General features: G+C 39.4%; 1 protein-coding gene across 3 annotated transcripts in view; it reads left to right on the top strand.

Moving 5' to 3' along the window:
• COBL (cordon-bleu WH2 repeat protein) overlaps positions 1–13899 on the top strand; it is a 114468-nt gene extending 100569 nt beyond the window's left edge. For all 3 annotated transcript variants that reach the window (XM_031062783.1, XM_031062782.1, XM_031062781.1), the window contains 5 exons: positions 515–618; positions 1868–3876; positions 4488–4607; positions 6857–7111; positions 12603–13899. In XM_031062783.1, the coding sequence (XP_030918643.1) occupies positions 515–618; positions 1868–3876; positions 4488–4607; positions 6857–7111; positions 12603–12620 (2506 nt within the window). In that variant the 3' untranslated portion in view covers positions 12621–13899. The remainder of the gene's footprint in view (positions 1–514; positions 619–1867; positions 3877–4487; positions 4608–6856; positions 7112–12602) is intronic.
• Positions 13900–18850: the final 4951 nt, after the last annotated feature.

Genomic DNA, 18850 nt, shown 5'->3' with positions numbered 1-18850 from the left:
TTCATTAGAAACTGCTTTCACTCCCTCCCACACCTCAAGATGCAAAGTGATTGTCTAACAGTACTTTGAGTGTACTTATTTTTCATTACCATGCAATTTTTATTTAATTAAGGTGCACATATATTGTTACAGCGGGTGCATGGGATTGTTAGTGGTCTGCCTTAAAATTGTATGGATGTGCAAAACCTTTGTCCTGGCCTATGCTGTGTCTCTGCAGTCCAGCTAAAGCGTGTACTTCACATTGCAGCCAGACCATTTCTTTGCAGGCTTTATTAATCGTAATTTTTTGATTACCAGCACACTGGGCTTGCTCAAGCCCCACCAAGACCTTTCCTAGATGTGGATGTGTCAGTACAGTGGTCTGTGTGTAAGGCTACACATTTTTCATACTTTGGGGAATGAGTTTGAGAACCCCAGTGGGAGCAAAGGGGCTGAAATTATAGTGTGTTTCACAGCAACAGTGCAAAGTGAAAGAAAGGGGATACACTCAATGATTTTCTTCTCTTTCCTTTAGCAGGCAAGATGAAGCAACAGCTTTGGCTAAGCATGAGAATGTACACACATTCATTACAGCACGGCTCCAGCAGACTTTGGCTGACCTGGATGAAGATTTAGAAGGTAGGAAAGTGTGTGCTACCTCTGAAGTGCAAAATACAAGAGACACAGCCAGTGGATGCAGAATCAAGCTGTACTCTTGAGACATCCTGTATGTTTCTCACTGAGATCACGGGGCACAACTCATGAGTGTGAGGTAGAATGTGGTCCTCCCAAAGTGGCTCCTTTGCTTTAGGAGCAGACACCCTTTATAGGCTCCCACTGAATAGTTTTCAAGCTGCATGTCAGATTGTTCTTGTGTTTCAATGTCTTCTACCAAAAAGAGATGAACAGCAGTCAATGGACACATTTTATAGGCCAAATTTAGTATAATTTCACTGACTTCAGTGAAGCTACATCAGTTGTGAATTTAGCTCTGTGTTTAATGAAGAATCCCTTTGTGTTTATTTTATTATTATGAAGTGGAAAAGGATGGAGCATTTTTGTACTCATTGTCTCCTCTGTGGTAACAGGTGCATTTAAAAGTTAAAAATGGAAAACATGACACAGTGGGAAGAGATAAAATATCATATTGAGCTCCTCTTTTTCCTACTGTGAAAAAAAAAAACAACTTCTCTATTATTGGTTTGTCAACAAATGACATTGATTTTTTTTTAACTTCCCATCTTCATTTTCATACTTCTGCAATGGAATTGAGTGTGATTTGATTTGTTGTGAGTTCTAAGACACAGCCATTCCTTAGCTTGTGTTGTAACCTTTGATTTATACCAGCAAATTTGAGAGGATATGTAGCCCTCTTGCACAATGAGGCTTCTGGAGTCACTGGTAATAAAGGGTGAGAAGAATGGAGAAAAAATAAAAGTACTGTTTGGGGTTTTTTTGCTTGTTCAAGGAAATCCTTCAGCTGGGCTGTTATTACAAACCAAGTCTGGGAAATATAATTTGGAGTTGCTTGCTGTTTCTTAGAAATGTTTCTACTTTGGAGTCATGTGGTGAAATGTTTATCACTTAGATAAGTTAGTCAAAGATAAGGTATGAACAATAGATGAAATTCTGCTTTCAGCTGCATTTATGTGTTTCCCACTGGCTGAAGCAGAACTGCGGGAATATTTTGCCGATGCTAATCAGCAACCCAACAATAAGAAGGACCTGGACGTCTCCTTTTTTTGTAATACAGGCATAAAAAAAAGCCTGTTACTTAATGTGTACCTAAAATACATGGTTTGCATAAACTTGCACTGGCTGTTTGTGTAATTTATAGTCATATTGCCTAAATACTGCCTATATGTAACATTGTATGTGTATTTTACAGCAGTGGATGGTGTCAGTAACTCTGACTCTGACTACGCCAGTGAAGCCTTGAACCGACACATAAGAAAAGTTGAGGCCACCCAAGATGTTTCCATTTCTGTTCCAGTAACAATCATAGATGATGCTCCAGAAATTAGCACCTCTTACTCATATGAAAATCAAGAGGTGGAGATTGAGGTTTCACAGAATGTCTCAGCGGACTCTGTTAATGCAAGAAACTTCACAAATAAAAACAACAATGCAGGTTCCTTTGATAAGGGACACACAGATGGTGGAGCTGTATACAAGGACCTAATATATCAGCAACCATCTGAAAATGAATTCATTCACTTGCCTGTGGAACAGAGGAGAGATATGTTTGAATCTCTCACATCCTCCTTTGAAAAAAAAAATGAAAAGAGCTTAAGACTGGAACTCTCTCCTAAACATGGTGTGAAGTCTGAGGAATGTAAATCCAAGCTGAGTCCATCTCACTCCAAAGCCATGGCTGAAATCAGTACAGCAAAAGACAAGCTAAATCCAGTTAATGAATGTAGTAGCAGGGAGAGATCTCTGAAAAAAAGTAAATCAGAGTTAGAAATCAAATGGCCACCAGCAAAAAAAACAGAAGTAGAAGTCCCATCAACACCCGCATGGTGTCATCGTGCCCAGAATTCAGGATCAAGCTACGAACCTAAAATGGGCATGACAACATTTAAAGTTGTCCCTCCCAAACCAGAAGTAAGACATTTTGATAGAGGAGTTTCAGTCTCCACTGGTGCCATTAAGATAGATGAACTGGGCAATCTTATAGGCCCAAACACCAGTGTTAGTAAGCTTGTACAAGGTTTTTCTTCTGATGAAAGTGAGGAAATTCATATTGGGAGAGTGAAGGCATTCTGGAGGTCAAGTTCTATGGAAAAGCAAAGTGATGACTCTGCTGAGCATTTTCCTAAAAAGTCAATAGTCACCGCAAATTCTAAGCCCTTTACTATAAAACATGAACACAAACCTGTCTGTCTTTCAGCTCCAAAACCTGCAGCACCATTAACTGTTACTACCCAGGTAGCTGAAAGACAATCTGAGAATGAGAGGACCAAACCAGCTCTTTCAGTTACCCAGACCCAGGTAACACCATTAGCAGCCCCAGCTGTTAGTAAGGACAAGCTGGAACTCCCGTTCGTAAAGCCACACAGGAGAACTTCAAGTCAGTATGTTGCCTCTGCCATTGCAAGACACATCAATGCAACTACCTTTAAATCTGACACTATGGAATATAATGAGAAAGATGAAAACAAGCAAGGGGCAGGAGAGGTTAAAAATGAAGTGGAAGTTTCACCAAAAAGATGTATTATTGTGGCCAAATATAGCCCTGTGGAAACAGAGTCATCAGAAACAAGAGAAACCCTTTCAAGTATTTTTGCTTGCAGTCAGAAAGCATCCCACAGGTTTACACCTGGTGATAATTCTGGCATGGAAAACAAAGTAGTTAATATCAGGGCACCAAATCAAGCAACTCCTGTGAGTTTCTATAAAAAGAATGCCAGTGTCCCACTTACTAAATCCTCTTCAAAGGATAACAACAGTGCAGAAGATGATCATGGTTTAAACAGCAAGCAAAGTGTAGCAGAGAAAAAGACTGTGTTTGACCAGAAGTGTGAGACTTTGACCCATACTAATTCAACCTCATCCCTCAAGTCTCCTGATCTTCAAGGAGTCCCATCCTCTTTCAGCTCATCTTCACGAGCCACTAAATGGCGTCCCACTAATGGTGTACAAGTTAGTTCACTTAAAGCTTCACCTGAGCTAAATGGTGCAGCAGCAAATGCAGAGTCAGAACAGGAGGAGAAACCTGATGATTCAGATGTTAATACTGTTGGTGAACTGGATGTTAATGTGCAGACCAATATTTTCGGACCAAAGAAGAAGTTCAAACCTGTCATCCAAAAGCCAGTTCCAAAGGACACATCATTGCACAGTGCCCTAATGGAAGCCATTCAAACAGCTGGGGGAAAGGAGAAACTCAGAAAGGTAAAGTGTAAACCTTTTTTAACCTGATCAGACTGCAGAGCCCTATATTCACCCTGTCAGGCACCAGAGGTTTGGTAACTTGTACAGTTGCTGATGAGCCGGAGAACGCAAGGCATTTGAAAAAATTATAATAGCAAAATGCAGACCAAGCTGCTGCTTATTCTGCACATCCTGTATATTATTCAATATCATGGCTGCTGCACTAGCTGGGTAGGCAGAGGGTGCATAGATTCAGATAAAGGAGAGGTAATTGAGGTTAGTCTAAGAGCCAAACCCTCGTTTCAGTGTGTTATGTAAAAGCAGGAACACACAGCATGGAGAAAACTTGTAAATATCTGCAGTGAAAGAAAATTGCATTTTGTTTTACTAGGGTATAGTATGCCACTGACTTCATGCTCAGGGGATATGGACTGCATCTCCAAGTACAGCATTACTATCTACACATACCCTTACTGTTCAGTGTGAATAAGGTTTTACAAGCAGGCCCAAAAAAAGACAAACTGATTAGTCTTCATAGTTTGCATTCTGGTACAAGTGCCAAAAAGTGTTTCCAAGATATCTCTAAGTAAATATCTAATAACAATGTGAGGTTTATTCCCTTCACATTCTAGGTTTCAAATGGTGCATTAAATGGCAATCACGGGAAACCCTCATACACTGAGCCAGAGAATGAGCGCTCAGCCCTACTAGCAGCAATTAGAGGCCACAGTGGCACCTCAAAGCTAAAAAAGGTAAGGAATGAGGATGGTAAGTGATCTTTGAAGGTCATTCTATTCCTTCTGAGTGTTTTGAATAAACCCAAATATCCCACAAATTAAACATTGTGCTGCAAAGAGAGAAATTGAGGGGGTAACTGTATGACAGAAGACCAGATCTGACTTAGGCAGACAGCACAGCAGGTTCAACCCTATTCTCTGCTATAAAATTTGAAGGTCTTTCAAATAGTGTGCTTTTAGCATAGGAAGAAGCATGTAGAAATCCAAACCAATTACAGCGAGTGTACATAGAAGGCATCAAATGTTCATCATTTTCACATTTAGGTGGGGTCTTTTTTTAGGATGGTTTTGGTTGGAAAGGACTTAGGCATTATCTAGTTCCAACCCCTCTGCCTTGAGCAGGGGTTTCTCCCATTAGACCAGGATGCTCAAGGCCCCATCCAACCAGCCCTCAAATACCAGCAGGGATGGGGCATCCACAGCTTCTCCGCACAAAGCTGTAGTTTAGGAGTTTGCAGTTGGATTTATATATTTGCATTACCTACCCTATATATCCAATTCCAGCTTCCTGAAAATGCACTAGGGCTTTTTCCTATGTGCTGTGTATCTGCTAACATGGTGCAAGTTGTATGCAAGTAATTGATGTTCATGTTTCATCAACATTCACCACAGCAGGATGATTCCTTCTCTCTGGAAGATTTATCTAACCATTAAAGCATCTCTTATTTCTAATAGCCAAAACCTGCATTGTTCTAGCCTTAGTTTTCACTCAGTTGACTAATCCGGCCAAAGACGTGTCCTTGGCAAGGAGGTTCCCCTTTCCTTCGTGCAATGACTCAGTTCATTAGCACATATCCAGATAGCTGGCATGAGATAGAAAAATTCTCTTGCCTGTGTTAGGGAATTACTTCACCCCTCAAATATCCTACTGCCCTTGCTGCAGGTAGGGCACAGCTTCCTCTGAGCCTGTGAGCGGGATGTGCTAAGCAGCAGCAATCTTCACACGTACTTAACTGCATTCTGCATTCATTAGGAATAAATAGCAATTTATGTAAAAGAGGCTTGACAATGAAGTCATCACTGAGAGTTTTTGGAATCCTCTCCTCTGGCAGAGAAGTTTTTGCCATGATTTTAAAGGAACTCCCCTAGAAACCATATGCTTTTCACACCATGTCGCCTGTGCTAGTTAAATCAGTGTGTTTGTGTGTGTACAGGGCACTGTACAGATGTGGTGTCCCTTTCATGTTGTCTCAAATGTTTTCCTTTTATCTAACATGACATGATGCTCATATATACATTGTGTGTAAATATATGTATAGGGAAGGAATATAATACAGGAGCTCTCTGTGGATTATTTTAGGGGAGATGAATGCTTTAATTTTTCACCACAGAAGCTATGCTGCAGTTTGTCTGAGAAATGAATTTTAATGGATCTACTTGGAAACCTATTTGCCCCATAGTACTGAATTTCTTAATAATTGCTGAATCATCGTAGTTTCTAACAATTCATCATGATTGTTACTAGTATTAATGGAAAAAAGTATCTCTTGACACAGTTGATGGAAAAGCTGGCTTAGTCTGAAAGACTGTCTTTTTCGCCTGCATGCATTTAAAGTAGGATGAGTTTCCAAGCTGGTAATTTGTGCAGAAATTTTAGTTTCTGAAATTCCATAGAAACTTGGAAGAATTATCAATTGATTTTGTCCTCAGTGCTTTCACGTAGCTCTCTCTGTTGTTTTTTTTTTTTTTTTAAGTATGGCTGGAAACTTTAGGTTTAATGGCTTTTTTTTCAGTGAAGCTATGTCTGAGAGCTCAGATCTGGAAGAGCTTCCCTGTCATCTGAGAATATTTCTGTGCAGCCCAGACTGCAAAAAGTAATCATATTCCTGGGTGGCTACTGCAGCCTTAATATATCTTCCTGATTCCAAAACCCTTGTGGTTGTTTCCAAATTAATACCAAGTCCAACTTTCTCTCTTACCTTACATGCCAAGAAGAGTTACAGGATGCTGAAGCTCACAGTAAATAAAGATTGAGTTTCTGAGACAGATTCAATGCCAAGTCCTCAATGCTGGTAGTCAGCCCAGCTGAGTGATGTGAGTGAATAGTAACAGATGTTCAACCCCATGAGCAAACAAAAGTTCTATGGGTTTTACATCATCCAAGAAAAGTGAAATTGGGGTACTGAAAGTGAATCTAATGTCAAATAATTACAGTTTAGCCATGCTTGATATTAACCACCTTCTTTCAACTGCATGATGAGCAGATCTCCTCATTGGCCTCCCAAGAGCTGCAGCGTTTTAGGGACGCAGAACGGTCCTTGCAGAAGGCAGAAGACCTTCAGGAAGAGCAGCTGTGTATCCCACCTGCCCCTGCCCAGCCACCACCACCACCACCTCCCATGCAGCTGTCAGCAGCCACTCCTAAATCCTCTGCCACAGCTTCAGGTAATCCAATGGAAGCAAGACAAGCCCTGTTGGAGGCCATTCGCTCTGGTGCTGGAGCAGCAAAGTTAAGAAAGGTAAATGTACTTCTATATTTTACAGTGGATGAAGCAACCTATGCTTGCTTTGTTTTCAGAACTATTTTTAAGCTGTTCTAGGCAGACATTTCTTTCTTCCATCAGAAGGAGGTACATGCACTATTTCCTCTAACTGAATCAAAGATCAGGAATGTATTTGAAACCTTTGAACAGCTAATGAAACACACCCATGCATATATGCAACCATGTGAACAGACAATGTGTTTTATTAAAGAGACCATCAAGAGCATGACTATAATTTCATTTTCATGACCTTTTCATTCTGTATTATGTGATAATACTGTATGTCCTTTAGACAAGGTGAGCCTAAGAAAGATCATATATAAGACCCTGAAGCAAATTTATAAATAAATATTCTCTCCTAACTTCTGCAGTGTGTCCTAGACCTTGATTCCCAGCACTTAAACCTTGATCACATGTGCTGAGAGCTGTCAGTGAAACTGTGAGGTCAATTTAATGTCTGCCTGAACTTTATTAATTGAATTGTGTGTGTTTCACTTTTGTGGTTAGATGTGAATCGGTCAGCTCCCAGATGACTAAATGCTCAGTTGCCTGTGTGTGATTTTTGGAGTAACTTTACTTATCTCTTTGATCAAATTTTGTTCTTCCCAATCTCAAGTTATACTGTGTTTCTTGGTAAAGAGAAGCAGATCAATTGTCCTGAGTGGAGGCATCCCAATATTGCACTGCAGTATCCAAGAGCAGACTTTGATCCAGGGACTTAAGGGAGTGTAGAAAAGCAGATATAGTTTTCCCAACACATGAGTTAGCTGATGCCAACCATAAATGTGTAAATAGACTTAAAGCTTGCTCACTTGTCCTCATTTAAATAATTTTAAAATGCACTCAAATTTTAATATTCAGAAGTTGTCAAAAAAAAATCTGGTTTCTGATAAACTAGAAATTCCACAGAATCAGAGAAATGGCACAAAATACAGCAGTGTTTCAGGGAAATTTGCATCAGTGTGATCTGAGTACATCAGGAACCTGGATGTGCAGTTAATTTTTCATGTGAAAAATTACATCTATGTTATGCATACAATTATGAGGAGCAGCCGAGTTCACACTTGGTTTGTTCAACTTGGAGAAGGCTGAGGAGCAACCCCATTGCAGTCAGTGCTTTCCTTGAGGAGGGCAGCTGAGGGGCAGGCACAGTCTCCTCTCTGTGGTGTCCAGCAATAGATTCCAAGGGAATGGAATGCAGCTGTGTCAGGGGAAGTTTCTTCAGGAAAAGGTTCTTTCCCCAGAGCGTGGTTGGGCACTGGAAATTATTTGTATTTTGATCTAAGCTGAGTCAGTTGATTCGTGTATGGTGCTAACAATGCTAAGGTTGGAAGATTTGATCCCTATATGGATCATTCACTTAAGAGTTGGACTCAGTGATCCTTATGGGTGCCTTCCAATTTGAGAAATTCTGTGATTCTAAGACTACAAATTATGAAGAAGTCAGGCCTTTATTTCCCCACTTGACCAATTGACAGAAAAAAATGGGACTTGGACATTAAAGGGCACTTCATGCAGTTGTTTTCTAGATACTTCCATATTTCTTGTTCTTCCAACTGCTTTGCTCTTGCAGAAGTCTCTGAGGGAATCCATAGCCCTACTCATGAAAACAAGTCTTTATCATATCTTTGGGGATTTATTTCAAAACACTTGGATAACCAGTGCAGGTCATGAAAGTACACCAGATAGACTGATATATTCTGCTAAATACTGTGCCTGTCTTGTCTCATTTCCAAGACAGGATAATTTTTGCTACTTTTGACATTGACACAACAGAAGAGTACATTTCATTATATAGGTCTCTTATGAAAATAAAAGAGAGCAGTGTTTTGTCCAAGACAGAGTATTATTTTTTTATTACTGTGCTGTCCTTCCAGATACTGGATATGCAAGCTGGTCTTATGTGTGCCAAAGTCATCATGACACTTTGACGTCTGAGATCTCATGCCCTTGATAACTGATTAAAGTAAAAATGTTGTCAGATTTCTGAAAAGGCTTTCTACCAAGTGTGGTTTAATATCTCTTCTAGTTTTATGCTTTATATTGAGAGCCAAATTCTGATTCTTCCCTGCAATTGGACAACTTGGTGAGAGCAAAAGTTGAATCCATAGAGGACAGTGAACACATAATAGCTGAATATCAAGGTTTTCTTTCTTTACCCGTGTCTAAGGAACACTGAGTTTTTTGTAGGCAGTGGCTGACAGGTTGCTTTGTGCCAGGGCTGAAGCAAATTTTTTCTTTGTTTTGCCTCCTCTGTCAAAGTTCTATGATGTTGTGATTTGGAGATGTGAGCACAGCACTGTTTTTGGCTTTGCTTCCTGGAAGATTTTGGTTGCAGCAACTAGGCAGCAGAGTAGGTAGTTCAGTTCAGTAATGGCATCTGTTTCTCTTCCATTGTCTTCTCAAAGTCTTCTGGGACAAAGACTTCTGACAGCAAAGTCATTTATTTAGCTAATATTGTGGAGAACTGGGACAAATCTGTGTTGCTGACAGCAAAGTCGTTTATTTAGCTAGTATTGTAGAGAGCTGGGAAGAATCTGTGTTGCATAATTATGCGTGACTCGGTGCTTATTTATGTAGGGTTAGTTGCAATGGAAGTAGATCAAACATAGCTGTCATGGGAAGCAAATGTAAAAAGCAACCAATTACCTAGATAAGGAGCATCCCAACAAACATTTGAGCTCAAGTATTATCTGTGAAAAGGCAGCTCCTCCACTCCTCCCCTGATTACACAGCTGTTTGCTAAAGTCATGAACTTTAAGGTTAAAAAATTCACTGTGCAGGAAATGAGGAGAGAAGTTGCTGCAGGCTGACCTTGCTTAGTTGAGAGTCGGGGTCTGCACAGCACAGTCTCTAATTGGGTCAGCCAAAAGAAACCAGAGCAGAAATAGATGCTTAAGGGAAATGCCAAGTATAGGTAAGATAGCATTTGCATAGCTCTCCTCTCTCTTCCTTAATCCGTTTTTTGGCGTACTGTGTCTGTTTGGGCAAATAAATCACTCTTTGTTTTGAAGAAATAGCTTTCAATTGCACTGTTGCTGTCCACAGACTCCTGAAGGAAAATTCTTGCAGGTGCCAACCACCTTGACTGAGGTGCCTGCTCAGTCAAATGGTTCATCCCTAGTGCAGGGCAGTTCAGAGACCTGCCAGAAAGTGGTTACACTACAGATCCTACCCAAAAGAAAGGGAGACACAGATGTGTTACAGGAATGGGATGAATTTAGCAACCTGGAGAAGACCTGACAGTATGCAAGGAAGTAACCCTTCAGTTTTTGAAATGATCTGTCAAGGAACCTGACAGGTGTTCAACACATCCAAAGTATAACAGCAAGTCATGGAGGTGGCATCAAGTAAAGCCATCAGCCAGGATGGGTTCCCTGGTGCCTTTGGTGGTTACTTATGAGAAATGAACATGTCTCACTAGCAAGGAGGCTGTCCCAGCCATGGGGTCTGCCACACGAGCAAAGGAGAATCAGCTGATCTAGGAAGTAAAATAGCTCATCTGAGACCAAATTTTGACTCATTCTGGTAGACAGAACTCAGGTCATAGAGCTGTACCATTTAACGTTCTGATTTTAAAAGTGAACTTGTGTTTTCCTTAAATTGTGTCAAACAGTATCATATAGTTAAGATCTCTATGTGCAGTTTTCCACTTCCTATTTGCCATCTCATAAAATGCAAAATATTGCAGCTGGATGTCTGAAATTCTCTATATCAATGGATGTGTATTTTTGTGCTTATGTAACTTGCCTTGGGATTTACCATGACTATTTGTGGAAAAAAACCATAACTACACATGCAAATAACCCATTAGATGTCTAGCTGTAGGTATAGTTGCAGCACAAGTCCATGCAGGATTAAAAATCTTACTCAACAAAGGGAAGCTATAAAAGTTGCTTTAGCTTATATGCCATAATTCATTTTAGGTAGAGTTGTGCTCAGAGATTTGGTAGAAATATTGCAGAGGAATTTGTCTGCACATGGTGGGGAAAGCAAGTTGTATCTCTGAAGAATAGGCTGTTGCTCTTGGTAAAGTGATTGCTTCAGACCACTTTTTAGTGGCATGTGCAAGGGAGATTCTGCAGATTCCGTGTCTTTTCCAATAAAGATTGGAGTTGCACCGAAGTAGCCTTTTCTGTTTGTTCACTGAGATTTTTAAAAACTAATTTGGCTCCATCACAGTTCCCACAAGCATTCATGGTGATGTTTGGCATCAGCATTAGGTCACGTCAGCTCTTGATACGTGCAGTGTATCATTCTGTTGGCAATCAAAGGAGCCAGGTAAGATAATTACTGCACCAATTGCAAGCAGTCCCTGTGTTCTCTGGGCGAATTTGGAGTTGGTTGTCAACAAGTAACGCGTCGATTGGAATTATATCATCTTGAGTGTCTTCTAGGAAGCATGGCCTAGTTCCATACCTTTATGTCAAGCAGTGGACTATTCTTCTCACATAAGCAGAGAAGTATAATTGTGAATGAACAAATACTGCTTCTTATTATCAGTATCTGTGGGTGCAATGAAAGAAATTACAGACTCAAAGCCACGGTTGATGTATGCTTTGCTGTGCTGGAAATGAGGCAGGAGCCCCAATGATAAGGTTGACCAAGCTTGATATACAGGTAGTCAAATGAGCTTATAAAGTGATTCTAGTTCCCATGCACAGTGAGAGGCAGGCATTTGCATGCTGTTACTCTGTTTGAATTGGAAGATAAAACATAATTTGAACTCTTCACCTTGCTAATAATTTATACCATGACCTATTTTTTTCCTCAATAGTAGGGGTCAAAATGGAAAACTTAGACTTGATCAAATGCATTATTCCTGTTCAGCTTTTGTGGTGACCTTAATGTATATCTCTCTGATAGAATCAAAGCTCAGTAACTTTGAATCTGGAAGAACACCTTAGCATATGTATTTAAAATAACGAATATGCTTAGATGACCCGAGGACTGGGAAGGAAGATAAGCATTTGTGTGTTTTCCTGAATCAAAGCCACTGGGAGTTTCCTTCATTCAATCAGAAAGCAAAGTACTCATCAATTCATTTTCATGGCCACTGACAGCTCACCAATACAAAACAGATTTTGACTGTTGATGTTGCATCAGATGCAACAGATGCAAAAGATGCATCTGCAAAAGATGTTGCATATTTGCAGCCGGGCCTTCTGTTCATTCCACAAAATGAAGGAATTTCACAGAAACATGCATCACCTATAATCCAGAAATAACACAATTGCAAACATAATACCTAAGGATGTGTGAGGTGTGGGTTTTTAGGCAGAGATAGCACTTTTCATTAAATCAAGTGATATAGCTAGGAAAAAAGCACATAAGCTTAAGTAGTCTCAAGGAGCAGATGAAGAAACCAAGCTTGAAAACAGCCCCATGGGAGAATGTTTGGTTAACAATGTCAACAGTTGGAGGTTTAAAAATATCTTGAACGATCATGTGCTTTTCTTTGTTACAGGTCCCTCTGCTCGTTTGAATCATGTAAAAAGAATAGGTAACTGGAAAATCTAACCCCGTATGCACCCATAATCATCATTCAAAGTCTGAAGTGGCAAAAAACATCAAGAAGTTTAGTTTATTCTCTTGACTACAAGCCAAAATAAGTTGTAGTTAATTTTCTGTGTGTTCCTGCATAATGGTTCTAAGGGGAAAATATGTTGCTCTGCTGTAAAGCTTCTGTGCCAAGGAATTGTGTTTTGCCTCTGAATATTTAAGGTTGCCAATAAACTATTCTTGTTGGCAGGTTAATAAGAATATAAACACTGTGCAGTCCTGTGTTAATACTTAATTGTGTTTATGGGCAAAACTAAAAACTTTGCTAGCTATCTGAAAAGTAATACTCATTTCCAGCTGTTAAAATATATAACTATTTCAAACTATTCACTTGCTTCTTTTTTGATTTCAAGAAGGGCTGTAAGTGATTAGGGTGAAAACCAGAGTAAAGATCTATAAAAAACAATCACAAGAAAAAAGTTATGATACCTAAATTGTCATGTGTTGGGGTCACTGGTTTTTAAAATTAAATTAACTTTGTATCTCTGCTGGAGCTCTGAGAAAGCAGGCAATCAATAATGAATGTGAGACAGTGTCTATTGAAAAGTTACTTATGGGGTATGATGTATAGAATGCTAATGTGCAGAGATATGCTGAACCCTGGTAACAAACATGGAACTTCAAAAATATTGAGCCACCTTAAAGGATCTCTATTTGCAACAGACTGTGAAGGTTATAAATATGATTCAGAGTATAGAGGTCGAAGATGTAGAATTCATTCTGCACTGTGAAATGAAGCGGAGCTGGTTTATGTCAGTAACCAGAACTTTTGTGGTCTATTGTTCAGGTCATGCATAAGTTGGCCCTTGGTTTCTAATGCATATGGCTGTTGTATGTTGTCTCACAAGTATTTATAGCAGCATCTTTTTCAAATGTTAACTACTTTGGTAGTTGTTGTTGTACATATTTTGAAAATATTTCGTTAAATTGATTAACTTAAAAAGGACAAATGAAAATGCTTTTTCACATTTCCTATATTGTAATGAAACTGAAGAAGATGAAGTTTGTACATTTACATTTTTATAATCACAGACTACAGCAGTGGCAGATTTTTTCTTTAAGCTGGAATTTAAAATGTATAACTATGGACTATTGAAAGCACGAGAATATTTAGCCATCTGCATTTAATGTGACTATATATTATATATTATAAAATATTGATATCTGTTAGTGCCACAAATAAAAATGAAATCAAAACCTGACATGACTTTAAAGGCTCCTTTTTTTGTTAAATATTTGCCATTTACTGAAAGAAATTAGACCTAGAGATGGAGTTTAGCAAACCAGTATGCTGTGCTCTGTATGTCAAGTCTAACGTAAAATATCTCAAGCCAGGAAAGTGCTCACAACTAACAGTTTAGAAGTGCAGTAGAAATCACCATCTAGGATCAATATGTGAGTTATATACATTTCAGCAATGATGGAGTACTGGTAATGTTCCATTTCCTCATTAGGGAAGCTTATATATTCAAAATTAAGGTACTCAGTTGCACTCTGTGATAAATAAGATCACCTCTGTTGATTGTGATTATCCTTCTTCTGCCTTTAAAGTTTTCTTGGTGTGCTAGACATCAGAGGCTGATGAATTCTTGGTGTGCTAGACATCAGAGGTTGAAAATGCTATCACAGGAAAAGATTCAGTCACTCATAAGTGTGATGCTGTAGATATTCCCCAGAGTAGCAAATACTCCTTCCTTGGCTGGCTGCTGCAAGGCAAATTTCAGTGCATCTCTCCTTCTGCTTGTTCTTAGTGTTGACTGAAGGCCCTGGGTGCAAAGCCCTTCTTCCCAACACCCTTTTAGTGTGATAAGTTATATGAGTACTTACTTTTCAATGTAAGGGATTCAAAACTGGATTTTTGGACAATAACATCCTCTGGGTTTCACAATGCAAAGGTTCTGGGTGCTGGCACTATATAGAACTAAAGTTTCTAAGTTTTATTCATTGCTAAACTTCTGAGTAAAAGCTATAAAAACAGCTACAAGATAAGATGTCACCTTCACTTTGACAGAAAAAAAAATTACAAAGACCCTGATGGCTCAGTCACAACTCAAACTAAAAATGGAGGGGGAGTTCAGCTACCTACAGTGGGAAGCCTAGGCTGGTATTCATTCCTTTCTCATGTTAATGAGACTTGTGTCTGCTCTTAAACTGTCATCCAGGTGCTGTTGAACTATTGGTAGGAGCTCAATTTAACCCCAGATGAATTTAGATAAGAAATTAGTAGATTTTCCTGTAAACCCATTTATAATGAAATCTAGTTACAGGTATGACCCTTCTATATAGTAAACTTCTGTTCATGCTTTTAGTAGTAATAATGGTTAGCTCATCCCAAGTTAAAAGAAAAACCCTGAAATGTGTCTGGTAAAGACATGGCCTTCTCAGCAACAAGTATTTTCATCTATATGGCTGCTCTTACTCTCCCATGCTGTTTGCTAGTGCAGACACAGCCTGTGTCTAGAGATGCACACGTTGCCCAGGTTACACCCTGACATGTCCTGTCATGGCACAGCCTGCAAGCTCCTTTCTTTTTTGAAGGACTGCAAGAAGGACAGGGAGCTCCCCTTTTCTTTAGTGTTTCTCCGCCTAGATTGTCCCCACATTCTCTTGCCTCAATTCAACCAGAGGAAAGGCTCAGATTCATCCAGCCCTTTATTTTTTTTTTTTTAGTAAGAGTTTGAAATTAAGTGAAAAAATGGTATCACCACGGAAACTGAATGGAGAATTTGGGTTGATATCTTTATTGCACAGGTATAATTCAATGTTCAGGGCTTAAAGAAATCCAATCTTACATCTCAAATAAAAATTTCTACTTCTTCCTTCCCTTATTAATTTTTTTTATAACTTAAGTTTAGAGTAATCATCAACCATTAAGTCAGCCATCATTAGATCTCTCTGATTAGATATTTAATTTAAATAATACTGGTTGTCTGTAAAAGCTATTTGATTTAGAGGAGTTCAATATAGATTCTTTTTTTTTTTTAAAGACAGCCTGTTAATGTTAGTCATGCAAAGTATTGGACCGAAGGACCTCTTGACATGCACATCAATCTTCAGAGTTTCAAATATGGCAGTGTTCTACTTCCCCGGCTCATACAAGTGATTTGCACTATTTATGCTACATTTGCCACAGCCAAAAATTGGCACTTCATCAGTGTGTAGGAGAAAGAAAGAGAAGAAGAGATGCATTTATGAAACAATGGAAAACTACACCCTGAGATAGTTTTCCCTCTAACTTCTCCAGAAAAGAAAGAAGCAGTTCTATTGTTGAGTGCTGCTTAGCATTAAGCACAAGGTTTAATTTGAATCCAAAGATTTGCACAAATCTCAATTTGAATCAGTTTGTCTGAATGAAATGTTTATAAATCAGTTCTTTGTTGGTGCAATATGAAAAATAGTTGTCTTCTGCAACCGTTAATTAGCAACTTTTACATATGTTAAGTATTTATTTGTGTGTATTGTTTCTCATCTCTAATCCCCTGTTGGGTTACATATGCATTGTCTACCAACGTGCTTTGCCTGTGAGACATCTTTTAAGATTTATTAGACTGTTCCCATTGTTACTCCATTTGTTGTTGCTGAGCACACACCATAAAATACTCCATGTCCCTGCTATATTGCTTTAGCTGCCATAATGGTTGCATTTCCCCGCCTGCAGAAAATTACCTTTGCAATGATAAAGTTCTTTGTTAAACAAAAAATGAAACAAATTTCTGATTTTTCAGTAATGTTCACCTGGATTTTGTGCATCACTGTTTTGATCTGCTTTATTTTTTTGTTGCTGAGTATGGTGTGAAGTTTTCTTCGTAGCTGATAGCTTCCTTTGCTGCAGAAAGTTTCCCTATAGTTGCATTCTCAGGGTTGTTCATCAAAGTATGGTAAGATGGATGACCTTTTCCAAGAGCAAAAGGCACCTTTTTTTGTTATTGTTACCAAATATAATTATTTGTTAAATAAATATAATTTATAATTATATTTACGTTAAATACGTTATGTGATGCTGCACCAGATAGGAAAATCCCCCTATCCTCTGTTTGTCTACCAAATTTTTGTTCTTGTTTAAACAGTTTCTGATTTATTTCAGTATTGAAGACTTCAAAAAGAGAGAGAAAATAGAACTACTTAACAGGAATATTGTGTTTTTCACACTTAAGGAGTTTAGGAACAAGATCCCTTCCATAGTCTGTTCCCTCCCATCACTCATTCCATATGTACAGGAGCACGTGCACACAGAGTCTCCTTCGTCATTTCAGAAGGTCAGGAATAGTTAAAAAAGCATCTTTACCACGGGATCCTTTTCCATTTTTAAGAGTAGCTTTTTTTGTCCTGTAAAATAGGAACTTCCAGAAAGTCAGGGACTAAGTTTTGGCGCAGTCACAGGAGCGATATACCGTCACTGCTGGAAGCAATGTCAAATCCAGCTCCATATAATGCTATCTTCAGCCAATTTCTTTTCCTTTGGGTTTTTTCCTTCTTTCCTTTTTTGTCTGAACTGATAAAAGCATGTACGTGTCATGTCTCTTTTCTGAGGTCATTATTGTGCTTGAAGCCCTAAAAGGTTTTCCCCTGAACAAAGCATAGTGGTGTTGCAGTTGAACACCAGACTGAAAGAGGACATTTATTCATACACAAACACCACTGTCCAGTTTTCAAGTCAGGAGCTTGAAAAGGAAACCTTATTGAAAGAACAAGACTGTGGAACATTATTGTCTTCTACATCAGAACCTGTGTTTACTGTAACAGGAACAAAGCAAACATAGTGCAAATAGGCGTGGGCTTCCTTTGTCTTGTTCCATGCATTCAACAGAGGGGTTTCTGTCAGAAGCACTGGCATCTGTCCCTAGTAGTGCTTGGCACGGGTGAGTGGGTCACAGCTCAAGAGTACTGGTTTGGGTGGCACCACTGATGGGTTGTGCCACTGGTTTGGGCTTTTTTTGCCTTGTGATAAGCCAAAGTGTGGTTTCATTTAGCCAGTGCTCGAGACTGCAAACCAAGTGCCTGTGCTGCAGCAATGAGCAAAGGCTCCACACATGGACCACTCTTGAGATGGAGAGTGATCCATGATCCAATGTGTGCCAACTACAGCACCCAGATGCCAGTAGCCAGTGCAATCTCATCTTCTTAGGCCAGAGGTAATGATAATGGTGAAGAGAGAGAGAAATGGATGCATCTGCCTTCTGACAGAACCTAGGAATAAGCCACATGTAATTCAAAGAGCTGCAGCCCTCCCTGCCCCAGCAACATCTAACAGTGCAAAGGATATGCAGGAGGTGACTCAGTAAGCAGCAGGTCCATCAAAACTACTGAGGTCTGAATTTTACTGACAAGACCCTGAAACTGCACATATCTCTGCTGATACAGCTACCTGGTGGGTTAGCATGCTCAAGACCTGACGAAAACTCTCCCAGTATAGACCGTTTGCTGATAAAATCCGGCTCTCAGTCCTTCAGTCAGCTCAGGAGGTGGGTGTACCTGGCAGGTTCCCAACCAGCAGCACCAAACACAGAGCAGTGGTTTGGCTGCCTGCACAGTGCATGCTTCCTCATTCATTAGCCTCGCTGCTAATGTTCCAAACTTCCCAACTTATGGAAGGAACTGTCAGAGGCAATTTGCAGGCAGCCAGTGCTGCAGAACTGCAAAGAGTTATATTTTTATGTGTTGATGAATAATTTAGCAACAATTCTGTGTTATGTAAAATTACTGCTTTACTGCTACTGGGGCCAATGTTCGTACAAAGTGTTCTAAGCCCAGTTATACAAGTTAAAGCTTGCTAGTTTTATCCTATGCATCTGTCATTAGAGATAATTTTTCCAGGTTCAAACTGGGAAGCAGAGCAAGTCTCATTCCAGGAGAGGGAAGTTCCACATCCTCATTCTTCTTTATAGTCCTGATCACCCTACCTATTTCCAAGTGGTCAGTTTTGCACTAGGTTGTGCAGTAGTGCTAGTTTTCCCCACAGAGGAGGAGGCTATGTAATACATTTCCATATAAATGCCATGGAAATCATGAATTCTCCAGACCTTTGCTTTATACTACAGAGCAACCTAAGACATATTTGCATGCACCTCATGTGGGCAGGGAACACAGAATATGGGCAGATGTAGATATATCTGGTTTTGGTTTCAGATTGGAAGTTGTTCCTTTGAGATTCCA

Source organism: Geospiza fortis, unplaced genomic scaffold, assembly GCF_000277835.1.
Source record: "Geospiza fortis unplaced genomic scaffold, GeoFor_1.0 scaffold362, whole genome shotgun sequence".
Classification (NCBI taxonomy): Eukaryota; Metazoa; Chordata; class Aves; order Passeriformes; family Thraupidae; genus Geospiza; species Geospiza fortis.
The sequence above is the reverse complement of the archived record's forward strand: the minus strand, read 5'-3'. Positions and strand labels throughout refer to the sequence as shown.